Source organism: Hakea prostrata, chromosome 5, assembly GCF_041222555.1.
Source record: "Hakea prostrata isolate BN-2017 chromosome 5, UWA_Hpros_2, whole genome shotgun sequence".
NCBI lineage: Eukaryota > Viridiplantae > Streptophyta > Magnoliopsida > Proteales > Proteaceae > Hakea > Hakea prostrata.
The window spans coordinates 1,878,903-1,900,987 of NC_142604.1; the positions used below are offsets into that span (position 1 = coordinate 1,878,903).

Here is a 22,085-nt window from a genome sequence, read left to right on the forward strand (position 1 = left end):
AGAGTTTTTGTATTATGTAGAAGAAGAACAGAACAAGATTTCACAATCAATTTTCAAGAACGGTATTACAAGAACTCTTACCCAAAACGTTAATCGAAAATTCTAAAAATCTCAATAATGTGATAGGCAAAGATAAGATAGATATATATAAACTCCAATTGAGTAAACGGATTGATCCATTGGGTCAGGTTGTACCGTACCTGCACTGAAGCACGACCCGCAAATAAGTCATTTGCGTCATTCATCAAAATATGTTGGTGCGGGTCCGTATTCCAAATTTGGTATAAGAATTTAATCAAAACATAACAAGTTGCATCAAATATTCAAAATGAAAACAAATATGAATGATCCGTTCAATGCTACTTAATAGCCTCCACCCCTTAATATAAAGATACCAATTTAATAAAAAAAATATTAGAAAAAAAAAAGAAAAAAAAAGTAGGAATTGATTTGGAAAAATGTTTTCATTGATCTCATAATCTCTTTATTTTAATTTTATTATAATCACATTCTTTTTAAATCATCTTATTATTTTAACGTTTTCCCGGTTTTTTTCTTCTCCCACAAGTGACTCGGTATCGTTCGCGCTGATTCAGGACGATTCCCAATTTTAGAACCCTGGTCGAGCCCCGAATCATTTACACTTTTATTCGTAAAGCAATCATTTACACTTGGATCCCACAATCGCGAATAAGACGAAATTGTTTTTGTCCATTTGGTTCTACGGCTTCCGGAAAACTGGCTTAGAAACTAAATTCGAGATTTAAACCCAACACCAAAAAAATCAATTTGCACTCTCGCATGTTGCCGAATCATTTCCTATCTTCTGCTGTTCTCTCTAAACTCTAATTCCAATAATGGATTCAACAACCTTAACTCTTCCCTCCCGCTTTCTTGCTATGCGAATCCCTTGTTACAGACGATCATTCTCGTCTCCTGTAACACTCTTTAGCCACTCTTCACTTTCTTCTTCTTGTTTTTCTGTGTCTCCTTTACCTGTAATTGTTTCTGTTGGAAATAGTAATCGTCCACGCTTCAGAACTGCTTGTATTGGTCCTACTGAACAAGATATTGCCTACAAGCCTTACCGCGCGATTGACAATGAAGTGAACGACTTGTCGGTTTCATCCGTCCAGCTAGAAACCATGGGAGATCTTCCTTCAGTAGCAGCAGAGACTTTTGGTGCGGACAAGAGCATCTGGATACAGATGAAGGAGATCGTTATGTTTGCAGGCCCTGCAACTGGTCTCTGGATTAATGGGCCTCTGATGAGTCTCATTGATACTGCAGTTATTGGCCAAGGGAGCTCTTTGGAGCTTGCTGCCTTAGGTATATTCACAATCTCCTGTAGACTGTCCTTATGTGCGTGTTGCTGGTGGGTTACTCATCTGATTCAGTTAAATTACTAGAGTTAACCTCTGTTCGCATAAACTGTGGTTTGGATGAGCAGGACCAGGCACCGTGGTTTGTGATAATCTGAGTTATATGTTCATGTTCTTGTCCATATCCACTTCCAACATGATTGCCGTTTCCCTCGCTAAACAGGTTAGTTTATTTTTGTTGTGAGCTGTTGTTATACTATTGTTAACGCCATATCATGCTCGATCATTCCATATTTCCGAGCATGGGGGATAATGTAGCTTTTGTTGCAATGTTTTCATGTAGATGAGAAGTATTTTTGATGGCCTAATGGGATAACACAGGTTGTGGATTGGTTTAGGATATCCATTTGAGATTGAATATCTCAAATCTACTTCATTGTTCAAAGGTTGCAAGTTAAGGATGATCTGCAAAGGCCGGGCGGCTTAGTTGGCAGCATTATCCTAGCCCAGAATAGATGGCACACCCACATGGCTTGCATCTGTCCTAAAGTACCATGAAGTATTGACTCCTTTATAAAATTTGTCCATCCAAATTGTCATTGCCTGAAGATTAGTTTCCTGATCTTTTGCTGCTGAACTATTTGACAGTACATAATGATATTATGATAGCATTGGGAATAAGCCATTAAAACTTCCCTAAAACAACAACAAGAAGCCTTGTCCCAATTTAATGGGGTCGGTTACTTGGATTTTTGCCTTCCAATCAGCTCTATTTGAGGTCATACTGGATACAAGGCCTAAGCTATGCACATCCTTTCTCAACACTTCTCTTAAGGTTATCTTAGGTCTGCTTCTAGTTTTTCTTATTCCTTCAATCATGATTAAATCGCTTCTTCATACAGGGGCATTTACATGCCTCCATTGAACGTGGTCATGCCACCTCAAATAATTTTCTTGTAGCTTATCATTTATTAGAGCTACTCCTAGACCAGTTCTAATATGATCATTCCTTATCTTATTCTTTATAGTTTTGCCACTCATCCATTTGAGCATCCTTATTTCTACTACACTGAGTTTATCTATATGATGCTTTTAATAGCTCGACACTTTGCACCATACGTCTAAAACAAAAATTAGAAAACAAAATCCTTGTGATGGTATATTTGCTATACTGGATTTCTACATCTCTTGCAAATGTGATGTTTATCACTTGACTGTGGATATTAGTATTTGTACAGGATAAAAATGAAGTGCAACATCAGATATCCACCTTGCTGTTTATTGCTTTAGCTTGTGGTGTGGGAATGTTTTTCTTCACTAAATTTCTTGGTGCAAGGGTACTAACTGGTAAGTTTTTATGTATATATCATAATCTAATTTATATTTAACTCTGAATTCCAGCAATATCAACCTTCCCTTTTCCAGTTAAAAGTAAATCAGGAGGAAAGTTACAAGAAGTTTCCTATTGTTAACTAGTACGTATTTGTTGTTTTCAGCTTTCAGCGGGCCAACGAATGTACATATAGTACCTGCTGCAAACACATATGTTCAGGTCTGTTTTCCTGTCAAGTCAGTTATCTTATTCAGATTTTTTTGTGGTCTGTTCAAGCATGCTTTGGAGTAATCAGGCTTTCTTTTTAATTTCTTTAGGTTGATAGCTAGGATTTCTCCATGTTAAATTTCTTCATTGGTTTTACTATTCTTTTGGTAATAATAATTGGATTATTGGAAGGCCATGACTCTAAGGAAACTCATGTACGGTGCTGCATAGCTTAATTTATGAGATCCCTTTTAACTTTTCAGTAGAAGCTTAATATATGAGATTGGTAGAATAGGATTGTGTATCTAATTTTCGAGATAGATAGAAAAAGATTGCTATGAAGGCATGGTGCATTGGTCAAGTGCTCATTTCTATAAACAGCCTCTCTGGAAACATGGGTAAGGCTGCGTACATTGATCCTTCCCAGACCCTACTAAACGTGGGAGTCTTTTGCATCAGAGAAACAATCGGTAAATCATCTACTTATTTGTGAATTGTAATTGATAGAAAGGAAATGCTATATTGTATACTTATTTATGACTTGTGATCAATTGGTAGATTTACTTGGCATTTGTGATCAGTTTGTCTGGTTTGAAGTTCCAATTGCGACTATAGGCAACTGATGAGGTATAGACCATCAGTTTATGCACTTTAGTTTGAGTCTTTACCCCCACTGTGTATCTCTATTAAAAATTGGTTATGCTTTGTATTACAGCAACCAGCTTGGCTATAGTGATGATAATTTCAAATTGTATTGTTCATGAATGTGCATATTTATAAGCCTGAAGTTAGTTTATTTTTGGTTCTCTCCCTCCCTCCCCCCATGCGCCCCCCCCCCCCAACCCAAAAACAAAAACACTGGGAAATGTAATTGTTAAATTACTGCAAACTAAAATGTGGGATTTACATCTGCTATGTATAACGTCTTCTATAATTCAAACAAAAATGAACATGCAAATAAATGGCACATAGCTTGCTAGTTTTTTTTTAGTCAATTGAGTTAGAGTATGGAAGGTAGGGTTGTTACTCGATCTCATAATTGAAGCAATAAGGTTACTTGATCTTTGTAAATAGGTTTTGGCATTGTTTACATGTAAAGTTGTAAATTTGTGAATTCAGATCTCATTGTTATTTATTGGTCTTTTCTCTCATAGGCAATAAATGTTATTTAAAAAAAAAAGTTACTATCAGCGAGGGAGAGAGAAACCCTAAAACATATCCGTCTCTTTTTTTTAAACCTGTGCTTGATTTTAATAATCATTTCGTAATTACTGGGCTCTTATTCACTTGACAGATTAGAAGTTTAGCCTGGCCAGCAATTCTTGTTGGATGGGTTGCTCAAAGTTCCAGGTATATTTACCACAATTTTTTTTTTTTTGGCTAGAAGTATATTTATCATAATTTGTATCTTAGACTGCGTTTGTTTGCAAAGGTGGGGTGGAAAAAAAAACGTGGGTCCCATGTGTAGTGGGGTGAGGGAGAAGGAAAGGAAAGGGTTCTGTGGAAAAGTGATAGTGGTGAGTCCCACTTTTTACTTTTCCCAACTTTCCCACAAAGTCCCACCAAATATGTGGGGTTTTAAAATGGCTTGGGGTGGGAAATCTCACCTTCCCACCCCAAGTAACCAAACAATCTACCATTTTGGGATTTAAGGGAAAAGTAAGAAATTTACACTTTTTTCAAGAATTTTCCCACCCTACCTTTATTCCAGCAAACAAACACAGCCTTAGGGTAATTCATGCATATTCACATTTTTTTTTTGTCGTGTATAACTTTTTTGTTCTTCTTAATTTTATTTTCATTGTTGATGAATATTTTTATATCTACCATTTTATTTTGTTTTGTTAATCTTCATACCCAATGGGCTAGCTTGGCTGATCAAGTTGTTTAATAAGATTATGAACACAAGAAAAATGGTAGATGATGGCAAAGAAGGATCATGGTAATAATTTACAAAAGTAAAGGGGATATTTAAAGTAGTAATAACTATTGAGGCATAAATTTGATGGTTTATGCTATGAAAGTATGGGAGAGGGTAATTGGAACCCATTCAAGACAATAAACCACTATTACTGAGAACCGATTTGGTTGTGCTTGGATTCCACAACAGAAGTTATTTTCCTTGTTAGGAGACTTGTGAAAAGGTATAGAGAATGTAAGAAGGATTTTTATATGGTCTACCTATGATAGAGTCCCTAGATTGTTGACTTGGCAAGTAGTAGAGAAGCTAAATATTTCAAGTAAATATATGGGCGTAATTAAGGATAGTTACAATGCTTTAGTGACAAGTGCAATAATGGTTGGGGCCAAGGTGGTGAATTCTTGATTACAATTGGGTTATTGAGAAATAGGAATCAGTATTATCAAAGGATTTCTGCGATTATATGTAATATGGAATGAGTCAATCATCAAATCAAGGACCAGCTTTAAGCCCTTCTTTATTTGCATTTATGATTGATGATTTAACCAGAGACATTCAAGATGAGGTTCCTTGGTGTAAGCTTTTTGCCAATGATATTGTTTTGGTAGATGGGACACTAAGTAGAGATTAGTGCCAAGTTAGAGATATAGAGAAAACTTGGAGTCAAAAGATTTTACACCAAGTAGAATGAAGATGAAATATTTAGTGAAAACTTTGGGCATTCTTGGATAGATAATGAGGTGGTAAAACTTTATCCAAAAGGAGATTCCACAAAGCAATTATTTTAGGTGCCTTGGTTCAACTATAAATAAAGAAGATGATACCGAGGACGATGCTTCCTAAAGAAGTAAAATAGGATGGATGAACTAAGATGTCTGTCCAAGGTTTTATGTGATTAATGCATTCTTTTTGCAACGCAAAGGAAAAATTTATAGGCTTGTCATATGACCAGCCATGATGTGTGGCTCAGAGTATTGGGCTGATAAAAAGCATTATATAGATAAACTGGGTGTAGCAGAAATGGGGATGCTGATATGGATGAGTGGCAAATTTTAGGAATGATAAAACAAGGAATGCTCATACTAGAGCTGGCTTTGGAATAGCTATGATCAATGATAAGCTACGAGAAAGTCGTTTGGGGTGGCATGACCTTTTCAATGGATGATTCAAATGCTCGCGTACAAAGGAGTGATTTAATTTGGATTGAAGGAACTAAAAGAGCTTGGGGAAAAGTTAAGACAACCTTAGGAGAAGTGGTGAGAAAAGATATGCATGACTTAGGCCATGTATCTGCTATGGCCTCGAATATATCTGATTGGAATGCAAGAATCCATGTAAAGCCCCTTTAGCTGGATAAGGCTTGTGTCATTGCTGTTGTAGTCTTCACAACTGATGAATATTTTGATAGCTTTCCTTTTCATTGGCCATGTGAAGGATTTTGTTTTTATTTTTTTTGTTCGTCTCTGTACCATATTTGTTTCTTTTCATTCATTAGTGGATGAGGTGTAGTTCAGTAGCATCTATCTCTGAATTTGTATGGAAAAGATTCTAAATGACTTTGTTTCTTTTTGTAGTTTTTGAATGATGATGGAGCTAGTAGCATAACCAGTTTAGTTCCAGGACCCTTTATAACGTAAGAGTAGAACCAAAATAGGTCTAATTGCTGCCAGGATCAAATAGAAACTGATAGGCCCCTCATATCTCATGTGTATCTCGCAAGCACAAGAAGAAAGCTGGATTTGGCGAACAACAGCTAGGGAAGGCAATCAGATATGGTCCTGAGAAGGAGGTTGCTGAATAGAGAAAGCAATCAGATCTGGTCCTGAAAAGGAGGTACTGAATAGAGAATGATTTGCAGAATATTGCATAATATTTACTACTGAATAAGAGGGATTTGGGGACAGACAGAATATTGTGAATGATTTGCAGAATATTGCAGAATATTTACTACTAAATAAGAGAGATTTGGGGACAACCAGAATATTGTAGAATATTGCGGAATATTTACTACTGAATGAGAGAGATTTGGGGAGATTATGGTTGATTAGGGGTTATAAATAGGGGTAAGATGTGAGTAGTAGTTAAGGATTATTTATGTGAGTGTTTGGGCAGCCGTAGGCTAAGGGGCAGCAATGTGCTTTGGCGGTGACTGACACCATTGTAACCAATTTATCATTGTTCATTGTTATTCTATCAATTAAATAATATCAGTTTTGCATTCGATTTGTGGGTTCTTATCAGAAACCTTCAGTGAACAAGAAAGAGAATGATTGGATCTTAACTTGGTAGCCACAGGTGAACAAGAAAAGGAAATGATTATTGCTACACAAATTAGTTGCCTGTTATGGCTGCAATTAGGATTAGAATCCCCAAATAGATGAAATCAATCAGGCCAGGAAGAATCGGGGTCGAACAGCCTCTCGGGCTTTTGGAAAACCTAGGTTCTTGGATTGATGGTGTTGCTGGTTTGGCAGATGAAGATGAACCTTGGAGCAAAATATGATGCTATAATTCCAGGATGTTGATGAGAGTAACCTGCAGAAAAAACCCAGCAGTTTGCAGTAATCTTGAAGTCTTGAACATGATTAGGGTTTTGGAACATCCAGTGATGTTTGGTTTCGTGAAAGAGAATGGGTGTCTCGCCCTAGTCCACTTATGCCCAGAACTTAAATAATGCTCAAAGCAAATTCTATATTCACTCTATTGTGGGCTCTCTATAGCTGATTACAATGATTATATAGCCACTAATGGCTGAGACAAAAATAGAATCTAGAATCTAACTAGGATTCCCAATTCGGATGACAATTTTAAACATAAATAGAAAACCAAATAAAAGTAAAACCAATCATCCTTCGGGTGATGTGGCAAAATATCAAAATCCTTGGAATGGGGAGACACTGTACTCATGAAACTGTTCATTCTTGATGGCTCAAACCAAAGGTTACCCTCGGTGGCTTGGACATTTCCTACCCGTCTGGGTTTCTTTTCCTTTGTTGTTTTTTTGGAGTTTTTAACTTAAAATCTGAAGCACACAATTTTCTTCTTTTGGTTCCTAGCCGTGTTAATTTAAGGGAGGAAACTATTTTATCTTTGCAACGCATGGCATTTTTCAATTGATCACCATCAACTTGATACTCTGATGTTCTGATGGACCATATTCCTGTAAACGAGTCCAATGTTGAAGTTACATGAAATTTGTTACTTCATATAGATTTATGTCATGTGATTTTCCACATTAACCAGTCTAGGCATGAAAGATTCTTGGGGACCTTTGAAGGCTTTGGCAGTTGCTAGTGCTGTAAATGGCATTGGTGATATTGTCTTATGCTGTTTCCTTGGATATGGTATTGCTGGTGCAGCTTGGGCAACAACGGTTTCGCAGGTACAGCAATTGGAGGTCCACTTAATTGTGCTTTTTATGGTGAAAGTCCTTCAATACTCTATCAGTATTGTTCTAAAGTTCTCAAAATGATGTATGCTTCGTTTTGCTTAGTCTTATGACTTATTAATATTGGTTCCAGGTTATTGCGGCATTTCTGATGATTGAAGCTCTGAACAAGAAAGGCTTTAATGCTTTCTCTCTATCTATCCCATCACTCAAGGAACTGGTGCAAATACTGGAGTTGGCTGCTCCAGTATTCATAACAATGTTAGCAAAGGTTTATGTTGGACCCCCCCCCCCCCCCCCCAAAAAAAAAAAAAAAAGAGAAAAACCCAACCCCCTCCCAAAAAGAATGGTACCCATGTCTCTCTGGCTAATAAGTAACTGATGTTCAGGTGGCATTTTACTCTCTTCTTGCATATTGTGCTACTTCCATGGGAACAGCAACTATTGCAGGACATCAGGTTAGGTTCCTTCTGCACAATCCTCCCCCTCCCCCAACCGAAAGAAGGGGAACTTGGTACTACTACCAGCCTAAATATTTCGATATCTTCTTTCTGATATATTGCGCACCATTGAGAGATTAAGTTAGTTCTTGATGAATCTAGCATGCAACTGTAGGTCATGATTCAGGTGTACTGCATGTGTGCTGTATGGGCAGAGCCCCTTTCTCAAACCGCACAGTCATTTATGCCCGAGTTGATATTTGGAGTTAATCGTAGTTTGGAAAAGGTTTGTGGTTATTGTATTTTTCTGTGGCTACCTTCTTTTGTTAGAAGGATTTAGATGATTGCCTGCATGTCAGTATGCATCTTTGTCTCTGTGCATTGCGCAAAATTTGTCTCCGCCCCCCCCCCCCCCCAAAAAAAAAATAAAATAAAATAAAATAAAAAAGTGAACTGAAATTCCATGGAGACCTCTGGGCTTTAAGTTTGAAATACCCTTTACTTTCAAATTTCTATTTTCACTGCTAAAATGTAACACCATCAAACTTAAAACTTGAAATGCCCTTTTTTGGATAAATGAAGAATACATTAAAAAAAGCAACTTTGTTCCACTTATATGCATAAAATCTACAAAAACCAGAGAATGGCTGAGAGCTAGAAGATTCTTTACGACATTTGAAAATGAAGAAAAGCACTAGACCTTTGAAACATATTGTGGTCGCTAACCTACCTGGGAAAAGTTGCTAGTTAGATCAACTAGTAAACATGAAAATGATGAGGAAGACAGTGAGATGCTTAAACTAATTAAAAAGAAGAAACATGTATCTGTTTTTGTTTCAAGAATCATGAGATAAGCCTCTAATATCTGTACTGTGTGATAAGACCCCGAATTCAGTGAATTAACAAGAGTAAATTGGCACACGGAAGTAGTAATAATAATAGACTTTTAATCAAACAAACCACTAGAATAGAACACACTACAGCCGTAAGTGGTCCTATGCTACCCGAGAGCAATCGCCCCCTCCCTTATTTCCCTGATAACTCAAAAAGCATGATCTCCTATTCTCCCTTCCCCTACTAATAGTAACTACTTTCCTAACATAATCCTTTAACCAAATCACTCCAAATCCAATCCTAAAAGGCATCCTGTATCTCAACCGAATCACCCCACATTTATTCCTATAAAACAGCAAATGTATCTCTCAAATATTTCCTTCTATTCCTGGCTGTTGTGCAGCAGATCTTGTAGCTGATCTTGTATCTCGGGCTGTTGTGCAGCAGATCTTGTAGCTGATCTTGTATCTTTCCTTCCTTGCTTGCGAGTATAGACTCGTGAGGTGAGGGGTCTATCAATACTCCCCTCCAAAAGTTTCACCTTGTCCTCAAGGTGAAAGCCTGGAAAATTGGATTGCAATGCAGCAAGATCTTCCCACGTATTCTCACAAAAGGGAAGTCCTTTCCACTGAATCAGAACTTCCAATGCCCCCTGTACAGAGAAACGAGTGCTAATCAAATGTTCTGGTGTGAGTTGTAACTCGCCGTTCTCTTGCAAACAGGAAGGAAGAGGCTGGGGAACCATGTGTGGACCAACTGCTGGCTTCAACTGGGAAACGTGGAACACAGGGTGGATGCGAGTGCCCGCTGGTAACTGTAACCGATAGGCAGCTGGGCCCACTTGCTCTAAGATTTGGTACGGCCCGTAGAAACGATGACTTAGCTTTTCATTTGGGCGTTTGGCAAGCTTCTGAAAACGATAAGGCTGGAGCTTAAGGAAAACCTCATCCCCCACCTGATAGTGCACTTCCCGGCGATTGGGGTCCGCTGAAGCGCGCATGCTTTCTTGGGCTATCCGGAGGTTAGATTTGAGATCATCCAGTACTCGATCGCGCTCACGAAGGAACTCATCGACATCATTGACTTTGGACCAGCCATCCTCCCAACGCAAAAGTGAAGGCGGTTCCCGGCCATACACAATCTGGAATGGAGACATTTTAGTGGCTGCATGAAATGTCGTGTTGTACCAATACTCTGCCCAAGGTAACCAATTAATCCAATCCTTCGGTTGGCGAGCGCAGAAACAGCGTAAGTAAACCTCAAGGCTGCGATTCACCACTTCTATTTGGCCATCGGTTTGTGGATGATAGGCACTGGCTATACTTCGGTGGGTACCTGCAAGTTTGAATAACTCCATCCAAAAGTGACTAAGGAAGATACGATCGCGATCAGAAACAATGGATCGTGGAAATCCATGCAAGCGGATAACTTCCCGAGTGAAAGAGATAGCCACCTCTTTCGCAGAGTAAGGGTGCGAAAGAGCAAGGAAATGGCTGTATTTTGAGAGACGATCCACTACCACCAGCATTGTATCCCCACCTTTAGTCTTGGGTAATCCGCCAATAAAATCCATACTAATATCCTCTCAAATGCGTTCCGGAATTGGCAGTGGTTGAAGGAGACCTGCGGGTTTCATAGCTAAGTATTTACTGCGCTGACAAGCGTCACAACTAGCCACAAAGTCCCGAACAGCAGCCTTCATTCCCACCCAATAGACCACAGCCGTCAATCGCTTGTATGTCCGCAGAAATCCTAAATGTCCACCGAATGGGGTGGAGTGATACTTGAACAATAATTTGGGGATTAGGGGAGATCCTTCAGGGATGACTAACCTGTTTTTATAGAGTAATGAGCCTTGTTGGAGCTGATAGTTAGGATAGTCTTGGGATCCCTTCATTAAGGCCTGAATGATCTTCTGGTAACGTTCTGAGGCGTGAACTTCCGCATCTAATCCCTCACTTTCCTGCCAGGTTGCTGTTGTCATATTGAGGAGCTGCATATCACCCGCTGACTATCGCGAGAGAGCGTCTGCGGCCTTGTTCTCGCTGCCCAGACGATACACTATCTCAAAATCAAATCCCAAAAGCTTCAAGACCCACTTCTATTGATCAGTAGCCACAATGTGTTGTTCCAGCAAAAATTTCAGACTCTTTTGATCAGTTCGTACTTTGAAATGTCTCCCCATCAAGTAGTGACGCCATTTCTGGATAGCTAGCACAATTGCCATTAGTTCTTTCTCATAGACAGACTTGGTTTGTGCGCGAGGGAAAACACTTGGCTCTAGTAGGCAATTGGATGACCATCTTGCATCAAAACCGCACCTAGCCCAAAACCCGAAGCATCAGTCTCCACCCAAAACTCCTTTGTGAAATCGGGCATAACCAACATAAGGACAGTCGTCATGGCTGTCTTTAGGGCGTTAAACGCCGTTGTTGCCTCGTTACCCCACTGAAATGCATCTTTCTTCAATAAGTTAATGAGTGGAGCAACAATCTTACCATAATCTTGGACGAATCTACGCTAATACCCGGTTAAACCTAAAAACCCTCGTAGGGCTTTAAGATTGGCAGGTTGGGGCCACTCCACCATGCACGTGATCTTTCGTGGGTCCGCCGCAACTCCATCTTTAGATATGATGTGCCCTAAATACTCCAATGTAGCAACCCCAAACATGCATTTTTTCCGGTTGACGACGAGGTGGTGCTGTGTGAGGAGTATAAAGGCGGTTCGTAAATGACCCACATGTTCCTCCATGGTCCTACTATACACCAAAATATCATCAAAGAACACCAAAATAAATTTTCGCAGTTGTTCTCGAAATACCTCATTCATCAGTGATTGGAATGTGGCCGGAGCATTTGAGAGCCCAAATGGCATCACCAGGAACTCGTAATGCCCATTATGAGTTCGAAAGGCCGTATTTTCCTCATCACCTTCCGCCATTCTGATCTGGTGGTAGCCTGCTTTCAAATCAAGCTTGGTGAACACTGTGGCTCCTCCGAATTCATCTAACAGTTCATCAATTGCAGGAATAGGGAACTTGTTAGGAATCGTTAGTTTATTTAGGGCGCGATAGTCCACACAGAAGCGCCACCCGCATCCTTCTTTCAGACCAACAATACCGGACTAGAGTAAGGACTTACACTAGGCCGTATCAATCCTGCAGTTAACATTTCTTGTACTAACCTTTCGACCTCGTTCTTTTGAGAGTGTGGGTAACGATAGGGTCGAATATTGGGTGGTGTACTTCTCTCGGCTAGCCGTATCCTGTGGTCTTGTTCCCTCCTGGGTGGCAATTTAGTGGGTTCTGCAAAAAGTTTAGCAAAATCGGTTAATAAATTTGATACAGCTGCACTCTCGTGTCCCTCCATAGGTTCATATTCGGGACGCTAAGGCTGTAGCCAGTACCCATCACCGCCCGCTTGATCTAACTGTAGCACGCTTTTCAACGTCGTTTCCAATCGCAGCAAAGTCGGATCCCCATTCAGTTTCACGGGTCGTCCCTGCCACTCAAAACTCATAGTTCTTAAACGCCAATTGCTTCGACCTCCCCAAGCTTCTTGCAACCATTCTACGCCCAAGATTGTATCAATGCTACCCAAATTAAAAGGGTAAAAATTCTGTACAAAAATTTCACCGCCCAAGTGAATCGGTACTTGTCGACAAACTCCAGTACCCTTGCTAATCGTTCCATTCCCCAAAGCTACCTGAATTTTGTGTTCTTTACCTCCAATCCCATCAGCTCCACCAATTCTTGAGCAATGAAATTATGTGTTGCACCACAGTCAACCAAAATGATAACATCGCAGCCATGGATTTGCCCTGTTAGTTTTAAAGTGTGTGGCGAATTGATTCCTACCAGGGAAGTATGCGAGAGTTCTGTTTCAAGCACAGGATCGATTTCGACTGCACCACGATCCTCATCGATCACTCCTACTGGCGCTGCAACTTCTGATTCATCGTCGTCGTGAAGTAGCAGCAACTTAAGTTGCTTCAGGGGGCATCAATGGCCTTTTGTGTAAGGAGCGTCACACCGGAAGCATATTCCTCTGTCCATTTTCTCCTTAATTTCGTCTTGGGAAAGCCACTTCGATCGAACGGAACTTCCTATCGTCGCTGAACTTGCAGAGCGAGGTTAAGAAGAAGAAGACGATGGGTCGACTTTTAGGTTTGGTCGAACCGGAGTATTGAGTCCCTGGTTCATCCCGGTTCCATGAGTAGTTCCGGTTCCTTTATAAGGGGTGTTGGGTGGGCTTAAGTTGATATAACGTGGGTTTGAAGTTTGGGCTGGGTGTGTGGGCTGGGCCCAAGGTAAAAAATTCGATCGAAATGAACATTTCGACCGAAACTGGATACTTTTTTCCTGATTCTTGAAAACTCAATTTCGAGCCTCAAATGCACTCAAATTGATTTGGATTTTTGCATACTAGCTATTTCAAGCATAATAAACACTATAATAACTACTAGTTTACTAAAAAACTACTGAAAATGTAACATCCATTCATCCAACATTCCAAGTATATAGCATGGTGGGAGATCTCGCTCTCGAGCGAGATCTTGCCACTTAGAAATACCAAGATCTCGACCGAGATGGCGAGATCTCGGTCGAGATATGCCAGAAAATTGGCGGTAGTCTCGGTGAGTTTTAGGGCTCTGGTTGGGCTGAAACTTGGTATTTAGCCTATTTAAGGCCTTTTGAACACATTGGTGGCCTTAGATTTGTGAGAAAATAACCCTAACTATGTCTCCTACGTCGACCCTATGTGTAAAACCGAAATTCTGTGAAATGCAAAGTTAGAGTCTTAGAGAATAGAGATTATAGATATAGAGTTAGAGTCTTAGAGAGTTAGAGACAACATGTAATGTAATTATGTAAAGATATCAAGTAATTCAAGACTTCAAGTTAATGAGTTATCATTTATCAACCATCAAGTATCAAATACAAATATACAATAACATTACACATCAAGTATTCAAGAATCAAGTCAACAAGTGATCAAAGTTCAAAGTTCAAACTATCAAAGATTCAAAGTAATAAATTGTTAAACACTTAAATGTCTTCAAAATTTTACCATAACTCCATAAGAATTAAGAAGATTACAACTTACAACTTACAAGTTACAACTTACAAGTTACAAGACTAAGAGTATCACTCAACATTCCGCATCAATTGATTCTGAACGGTGGCCACATATGACTCCCAAGTTAATTGATCACTGAAGTATGTCACATATCGGTTTATATGATCATTATATGTTTGCATGTCAGAATACTGGAGGAATAGCGATGCAGGATAACCGTCAATCGTGGGTGGGTGAAAGAGCCATTGTTGTTGTTGTTGTTCATATAGTTGTTGAGTATTTGGGTAAAGGTTTCTAAACCACTCATTTAACAACCCACCTTCACTCCCATATGCATACTCTCCAAGTGAAAGGTCTTGAGGAATAGTATGACCTCCATAAGAAGAATACCCACTGTAATCTGACCCGGTGCTGTGATCCCCGTATTGGTACCCCGATGACAGGCTCTGCTGTTGTGAATCACTCTGATCTAGGCTCATGCTTCCCATGTTCAATTCAAGATCATGCATACTCGCATCATCATTCGGTTGCCCCTGTCCTTGCTTTGATCTGCTCTTCCGACTCTTACTATAAGTCCGAGAGATAGGGGAACTGTGGCTCACATGTGTCGGATGACTCGGACCTGGTGGAGGTGAGTCTGGTGACTCCCTTTGTTGAAGCTGACTTCCACCAGAAACACGACCAGCCTGACTGCCTCCATGACTCGAACTCGATGTCTGATTTGGGCCACTTGGCCGTCTGGTATGAGTGGTATCATCAGCATCATCATCTGAATCCCCACTACTAGTTGTCACCTCAGTTGTTTGAAGTCGACTAGGTGGCTCCACAAATGGTACAGCTGATCCTTCTGATGCCGCTACAGCAGCCTGACCCTCATCAGAAGATAGGTGCTCAGCCACAGCATCTGGGCCCACAGCAGCAGCAATGGTAGGATCAGGCTGCCCTTCTGGCCCATCCAGCACTGGGCCACCTCGATCCCTAACCCACTGATATATGACATCATCTTCCTCATCTTCTGCGGGGGGCTCGTGGAATATATCAGTCAACTCAATCGGTTCACGATTGTCGTCATCTATATTATCTTGTATGTGCCCTACTCTCAATCTCATGTTGTAATGCACATACACCAAGTTCTCGAGCCTCTTACTCCCCAATCTGTTCCGTACCTTACTATGGATGAGCGAGAAGGTGCTCCAGTTCCTCTCGCAACCAGAGGATGAGCAAGTCTGTGAGAGTACTTTAATTGCTATGTCCCTGAGATTTGGCGCACTAATTCCATATAGAAACCACCAGTCAGCTGCATAACCAAAAATAAGAATGCATTAGGCAAGCAAATCTTTATATTTATATAACTTATCAGTTATCATTTATAAAGTTATAGACTTATAGACTTAATGACTTATAGAGTAGTGAACTATTTACCAGGATCAGTTTTTTTCCTAGTTGCAACTGCAGAAGGCTTTCCAAAACTCCCAGAGGCATCCCTGAACTCCCTGATCTGTACACCAATTCTTCAATTATTGTATTATGTATATGCTTAATGGCTAATGCACTAATGCAAGAAGTTGAAGAAACAATTGAATAAGTTCTCACCTCTCCATTAATTGTCCCTTGCATGATGGGATTTGACACAAGCTTCTCCACCACCTCTTGCACCGCAGTCATCAACTTTACATCAAGCCCCAGATCATTCTTGTAATGGTACTTTGGGTTGAGGTAGTAAGCTTGCATTGTGGAAATAAAAAATTTGGTTAGTGACTTAGTGATTTGGTTGTTTACTAACTTACTTGTTTATAAATTATAAGTTATAAGTTATAACAAATAAAGAAGTTAAATTAAAGTATACAACAAAAACTTAAAGACTTAAAAGTGACTCACCAGCCAAGTGCAAAGGATGCATCAAGTGCATCTCCCATCTATTATCGATGATCCTCTCGTAGAATTTGAAGGTGCTAGGGGCAGCAGCTCTAAACAACTCTTTCATTTGCTGGAGGGCAGCATATATGTGGGGCATTGTGGGCTTCTTCTCCGAATCCACCATCCTTAAAACAAACACAATAGGCTCTATAATGCCCAGTGTCCTATTCAGCTGCCTCCAAAAGGAATCATCAGCAATGGTTTGTTGGGCTAATACTACATCAGGATGGCTAGATCCACGCCAACCAAACCACTCCTCACTTGCAAACATGTGCCGAAGACCCACCACTTTCTTCTGGAAGCTTTTCAGAGCTACATAGTTGTTGGCGAATCTAGTCAATCCAGGTCTGACTAGATCACCCTTACAGTGGTTCCTCATCATCTTTAGCACATAACCATGGTTATAAATAAAATTACTTACCCTTCTAGCCCTCTCAACCACAGTACTGATTGACTTTCTTTTCCCCAAGTCCTTCAACATAAGATTAATCGAATGAGCAGCACATGGTGTCCAAAAGAGGTGGATCTTGCTGCTCTTCTTCCTCATCAACATTTCACCAGTTTTTTTGAAGTTTGCACCATTATCTGTGACAATTTGGACAACATTCTTTGGCCCTACCTCGAGGACCACCTCCCTAAGAAGCTTGTAAAGGTAGTCAGCATCTTTGATCTTATCTGAGGCATCCACTGACTTGAGGAAGGATGTCTTTCCATTGCAGCTCACCATGAAATTAATGATGGACTGTCTAGTAGGACCAGTCCATCCATCAGCCATCACAGTAACACCATATGTACTCCATTGTTCTTTTAATGATTCAATGTATTCATCCACCTCCTGCTTTACCTTGGGTAAATATTTATTCATTACTTCCCAAGCTGTTGGGCCTTTAACCCCTACACCTGCCCTAGCAACTGCATTGATCATCCCCTGATAGTATGGTGTTTTGGCTACATTGGGTGCAATGTTGTTATAAAGCATGAATTTGCTGATTGATAACCTAGCTTCCTCCTCCCTACTGCCTTCTCTACCTCCAGCAAACATATAGGGAATGCTTCTTTGATAAATGTCTTGTTGGTTGAAGAGGGAGGGGTCTTGGTCAAATGTGGAATCATAATGTGTAGTCTTCCTCTTCCTCCTTTCGGTCCTCTCAGTCTCAGTTCCCTGAAAACTATTTCTAGGTGGCATGGATGCCCCTAACCCCGAACCACCTGCTCCCCTTGTTTGTTCATATTGCCTCACACTATCAGCATGTAAGGACTGTCTGCTAGCTTCCATTGCAGCCTTCATCTGTCTCCATTCGGCTCGTGACTCAACACCCATAACCCTCCTCCTCTCTTCATCATCGCTTGATTCCTCATCAACATCAAGAGTAGGTCTAGATAGCACTATATCCTCAAATTCCCTTTGCTTTTGTGCCATCTCTTCCTTTTTTTGTTTCCCTCCCCTTAAAGTTGCTGCAATTGTTTTTTGGACTTCATAAGGAACCCTGGGACACTTGGCAACATCTTTATAACCACCAGCTAAATGTTGCTTTAATCTGGTTGAACCACCAGAATTCAAAGTCTTGAGGCAATACTTGCATCGGGATTTCTTCTTGTCAGCAGTCAGTGGATCCCCATGTTGCCAAGCAATGTCCTGAGTCCCACTACCAGTGCCGCCACTCCCACTAGTTGCCATTTAAGATTCAAATGTACAGCATTGAAAGTCTGAAATACATACATGAATCATGAATATTGCCAAATAATCATTAGAATAATTTTTAGATACATAAAAACATGTAAAAACAATTTATAAAACAACAAAACACACACTTTGTTCTAAGATAACATATATACACTGCTCAAACAAACATGTTAGTATTTTTAAAATAAACTACATAATATGAGCATCATTTAAAAAAAAAACAGATAAATTTTTAATAACATATTATTTTTTATAATTATTTTATGTAAAAATAATTTATAAAACAACAAAACACACACTTTGTTCTAAGATAACATATATACAATGCTCAATAAGACATGTTTGTATTTTTAAAATAAACTACATAATATAAGCATCATTTAAAAAAAAAAAAACAGATAATTTTTTAATAAAATATTATTTTTCATAATTATTTTATTTAATTATTTAAATAAAAAAAATACAGCAAGCATGATAATCAAAATATTAATACATGAGATTGTAGCCCTCTAAATGTAGTTTAACATAAATAATAATCACATTCATATCATAAGTATTTATTTATAATCTTTAATTTTAATTTTTTAGATAATATATTTTTTAAATACGAAAATTCAAAAAAAAAATTTAATAACAGAAAATTAAATTTTTTTCCATGAAAGTGTAGATCTAAGCTTGAACATCAACATATATTTATATCACACTCATACAATCATTGAAGAACCTTGTATTTAAAAAAAATCAAATTTGGGGGAAAATCTTACATTTCTTGAAGATCCCTTGAAATATGCTTGAATCACTACAAATATGCTTCAATTTGTTGTTGTAGATGAGTTGAGGATGTTGCTATGTTGAATCCCCAACAAATTCCGGCCAAATTCCGGCCAAAAATGAAGTTTTCCGGCCAAATATGGGCTTCCAGCGAGATAGAGGAGAGAGAGAGGCTCGAGAGAGGTGAGAGATGCCTCTCTCGAGTGAGACAGGGGCTTTAAAAAGCCCCTAAAGCAGCCAAAAAAGTCCCGTTGGCGAGATCTCGCCGAGATATTGGCGAGATCTCGCGAGATGGGCGAGATCTCGAGCGAGATCTGCAATCTCGCAGATCTCGCCAGAGATCTCGTCTCGCCTTTCTAAAAAGGCGAGATATCTCGCGAGATCTCGCCGAGATCTCGCGAGATCTCCCACCATGGTATATAGTACATGAATCAAAGAAGAAGCTGTATTGTTGTTACTTACAAGTCTATTATATTCAAGCCTCAAGGTCTCCCTCTTCCGTCTGCACCCCATACAAATGACAATATAACTCCCATAATGTTTGCCCCTGCCCCATATAGTTTTGGACATAGTCAAAAACTGCACCTCTGTATGTGGCCTCATCCACATGCATAAGATTCCCTAACGGTGGGAAGTTGTGAATCTCCAAAGGAACTGGTGGTGGTGGGCCTTGTGGCTATGGAATAGTGTGGAAGATCTGCTCAACAAATGAAAGACCACCCTGCCCCTGGCTCTCAGGACTAGGAGAAGGATAAGGATACTGATAAGGTCGCAGTGGCTGACTCCGATAATCGACAGTGGGAGGGACACCATAAGCTCCATAGGCCGCTCCATAACCATAAGGCTCCAGTCGTGGCTGACTGGCCTGACCCTGAATCTGATAGCCAGGAGGGACACCATATGGTCCATAACCATAAGGACCATAACCATAAGTCGACTCGGTAGAACCAATACTCTCCACAGCAGTATCATATAAGGACTCTGCAGGCCTATGCCATCCGGATCCTCTGGAGGTGGAGGAGTCTCTACCATCATCAATGCTCATCGATCTCATAGATCCCACCAAGCTCTCGGCATCGGATGGATGGTAGGACCTATATGATGACGTGTCCTCTGTGCTCCAGCCATGCTGTCTCCCCTTCCCCTTCCTCGAATATGTAGAGGAAACATTTTTGCCTCGAGATGCAGCTCCAGTATGGTCTGAATCCTGTGTCGCGTGGGTGAACTGACTCTCTCCTGTAAATCTCGGTGGTCGTCCTCCCCCCCCTTGACTCTCACGTCCAGCAGGTGGTGGTGGTGGTGGTCTCTCCCTAGGATTAGCTGAATCCTGATCACGAGGTCCCACACCCTCCTCATCCCCTCCATCATCACCATCACCGTCATCATCACCACCATCGTCATCATCGCCGGAGGCCTGAGTCACCTCATCCTCAGTGTCGGACCAGAAAATCAAATCCTCACTCTAGGTGGATGCACTAGGGTGTGGCACGAAGGGACGGGCGGGCGGGCTTTGCATGTGGCCTCCCCTCCTGGGCCATGAAGTCCCCCACATTAGCCCCCATCTCCTCTGCAATTTGACTATTGGGAAGACCTCCACCCTCATCCAGCAATCCGTCTCCACTATCCCTGATCCAGTCAACTACTGGGTTATCATCATCATCCATCTCAAATATGTCGGCCAACTCGATATTGGTGCTCTCTCTGTCCATCCCCTGTCTAATATGATCCTCTCTCAGTCTCATATTATAGTGTAGGTAGACAAGGTCCTCTAGACACTTCACACCCAATTGGTTGCGCCTCTTCGAGTGAATGAGGCTGAAGGTGCTCCAATTTCGCTCACAACCAGTGGCAGAACATGTTTGGGAGAGCACTTTGCTTTCAATCCTACTCAAGTTGTGTGAATCACGTCCAAATTGCAACCACCACTCAGCTGCAACAAACATAGACTCCAAGTCATTTTAATACTTAAATAACTAAATTAAAGATAGAATATAATAATTAAATGTATAATGAAATAAATGAATGAACTTACCCGCAGGGGCGGTTTCCCGTCCCGATACAGCCACAGCACGACCGAAGCTCCCAGTGGCATCCCTAAAAGCCTTTATCTAATATATAAAGAGAAAAAACAATAACTAGTTAGTAGTTACTAGGTTAATGACTTAGTATAAAACTACGAATTGTGAATATCAAATGATTTTAATCACTATCTCACCTCCATAAGGATGACTGCTTGTTTAGCTGTATCCGGTTCGAACTTCTCCACTACAGTTTGGACAGCATCCATCAAATCTTGCCTCATCCCAAGATTGTCCTTGTAATGGTACTTGGGATTTAAATAGTATGCTATGTAAGAAAAAGTATGTCATAACTCATAAAAGGGAATAGTTAATGCTTAAGCCTTAATAGTGTGATAACATAATGAAAATTAAATTAAATTCTTAAGTCACTTAAGTACTTAACAACTTAACAACTCACCAGCCTTATGCAGTGGATGCTGCAACATAGACTCCCATCTACTGTTGATGATTTGAAGGACTTTCTTGTTGCCGCGTGGGTGGACCTGAGCAACTTGCTGCTTCATCCTATCTACTGTAGCAAATATGTGTGCTAGAGTAGGTTTTCTTTGCTGATCTACCATCCTCAACACATTCACCACAGGCTCAAGCATCTTCACTACTATCCTCACATTGTGCCAGAAACTCTCATCAAGGATAGTCAACTGAGCTCTCCTTCCTCCCACCGATGAAGAACCCTCCCGCTTAAACCACTCCTCTGATGCAAACATACTCCTAAGGCCAGTCTTCCTACTCTCAAAGCTCTGCAGTGCTATCCAATTAGTAGCAAATCTCGTTATGCCTGGCCTCACTAACTCACCCTGACACTTGTCCCTCATCATCCTTAATGCATAGGTGTGGTTATATATGAAGGTGCTAACATGTCGAGCTTGGTCCACCGTATTCTTCACAAGCTTGACCTTTCCAATCTCCTTCAACATTAAGTCCATCCAGTGAGCAGCACAAGGAGTCCAAAAGAGCCTATATCTGTCCATCCATTAAGGCATCAAGCCATCAATACAAAGTTATAAAGTGTACATGTATATGTGTAATGTAAATATATGTATTTACAAATGAAAATTAATACTATATGTTTAGACTTTAGATACCCGGAGTTCTCTTGCATCTTC

The 22,085-nt window shown here is 40.3% G+C and overlaps 2 protein-coding genes across 4 annotated transcripts in view; one reads left to right on the forward strand and one right to left on the reverse strand.

Moving 5' to 3' along the window:
* Positions 1-689: 689 nt before the first annotated feature.
* Positions 690-22,085, forward strand: part of LOC149014331 (protein DETOXIFICATION 46, chloroplastic-like) — a 31,787-nt gene continuing 10,391 nt past the window's right edge. For all 3 annotated transcript variants that reach the window (XM_089155089.1, XM_089155087.1, XM_089155088.1), the window contains exons 1-9: positions 690-1,329; positions 1,451-1,545; positions 2,561-2,669; positions 2,819-2,874; positions 4,157-4,212; positions 8,027-8,165; positions 8,305-8,442; positions 8,561-8,629; positions 8,787-8,897. In XM_089155089.1, coding sequence (XP_089011215.1) covers positions 858-1,329; positions 1,451-1,545; positions 2,561-2,669; positions 2,819-2,874; positions 4,157-4,212; positions 8,027-8,165; positions 8,305-8,442; positions 8,561-8,629; positions 8,787-8,897 — 1,245 coding nt within the window. In that variant the 5' untranslated portion in view covers positions 690-857. The remainder of the gene's footprint in view (positions 1,330-1,450; positions 1,546-2,560; positions 2,670-2,818; positions 2,875-4,156; positions 4,213-8,026; positions 8,166-8,304; positions 8,443-8,560; positions 8,630-8,786; positions 8,898-22,085) is intronic.
* On the reverse strand, positions 11,966-21,539 carry LOC149014332 (uncharacterized). Its single transcript, XM_089155219.1, has 12 exons — positions 21,377-21,539; positions 21,114-21,244; positions 20,931-21,006; positions 20,682-20,828; positions 16,405-16,503; positions 16,120-16,250; positions 15,949-16,024; positions 15,129-15,823; positions 13,153-13,436; positions 12,861-13,039; positions 12,589-12,752; positions 11,966-12,484 (listed from the first exon to the last, which is right to left on the reverse strand). The coding sequence occupies exons 1-12, from the start codon at positions 21,537-21,539 to the stop codon at positions 11,966-11,968; spliced, it is 2,664 nt and encodes an 887-aa protein (XP_089011345.1).

Bases quoted from the DNA above. Each gene is read 5' to 3' on its own strand.
- LOC149014332 (XM_089155219.1), bottom strand. From the start codon at position 21,539: ATGGTAGATCAGCAAAGAAAACCTACTCTAGCACACATATTTGCTACA. The intron at 21,245-21,376 runs GTGAGTTGTTAA...TTTCTTACATAG, and splicing joins GCATCCACTGCATAAGGCTG to CATACTATTTAAATCCCAAG. The intron at 16,025-16,119 runs GTGAGAACTTAT...ATTGGTGTACAG, and splicing joins AAGGGACAATTAATGGAGAG to ATCAGGGAGTTCAGGGATGC.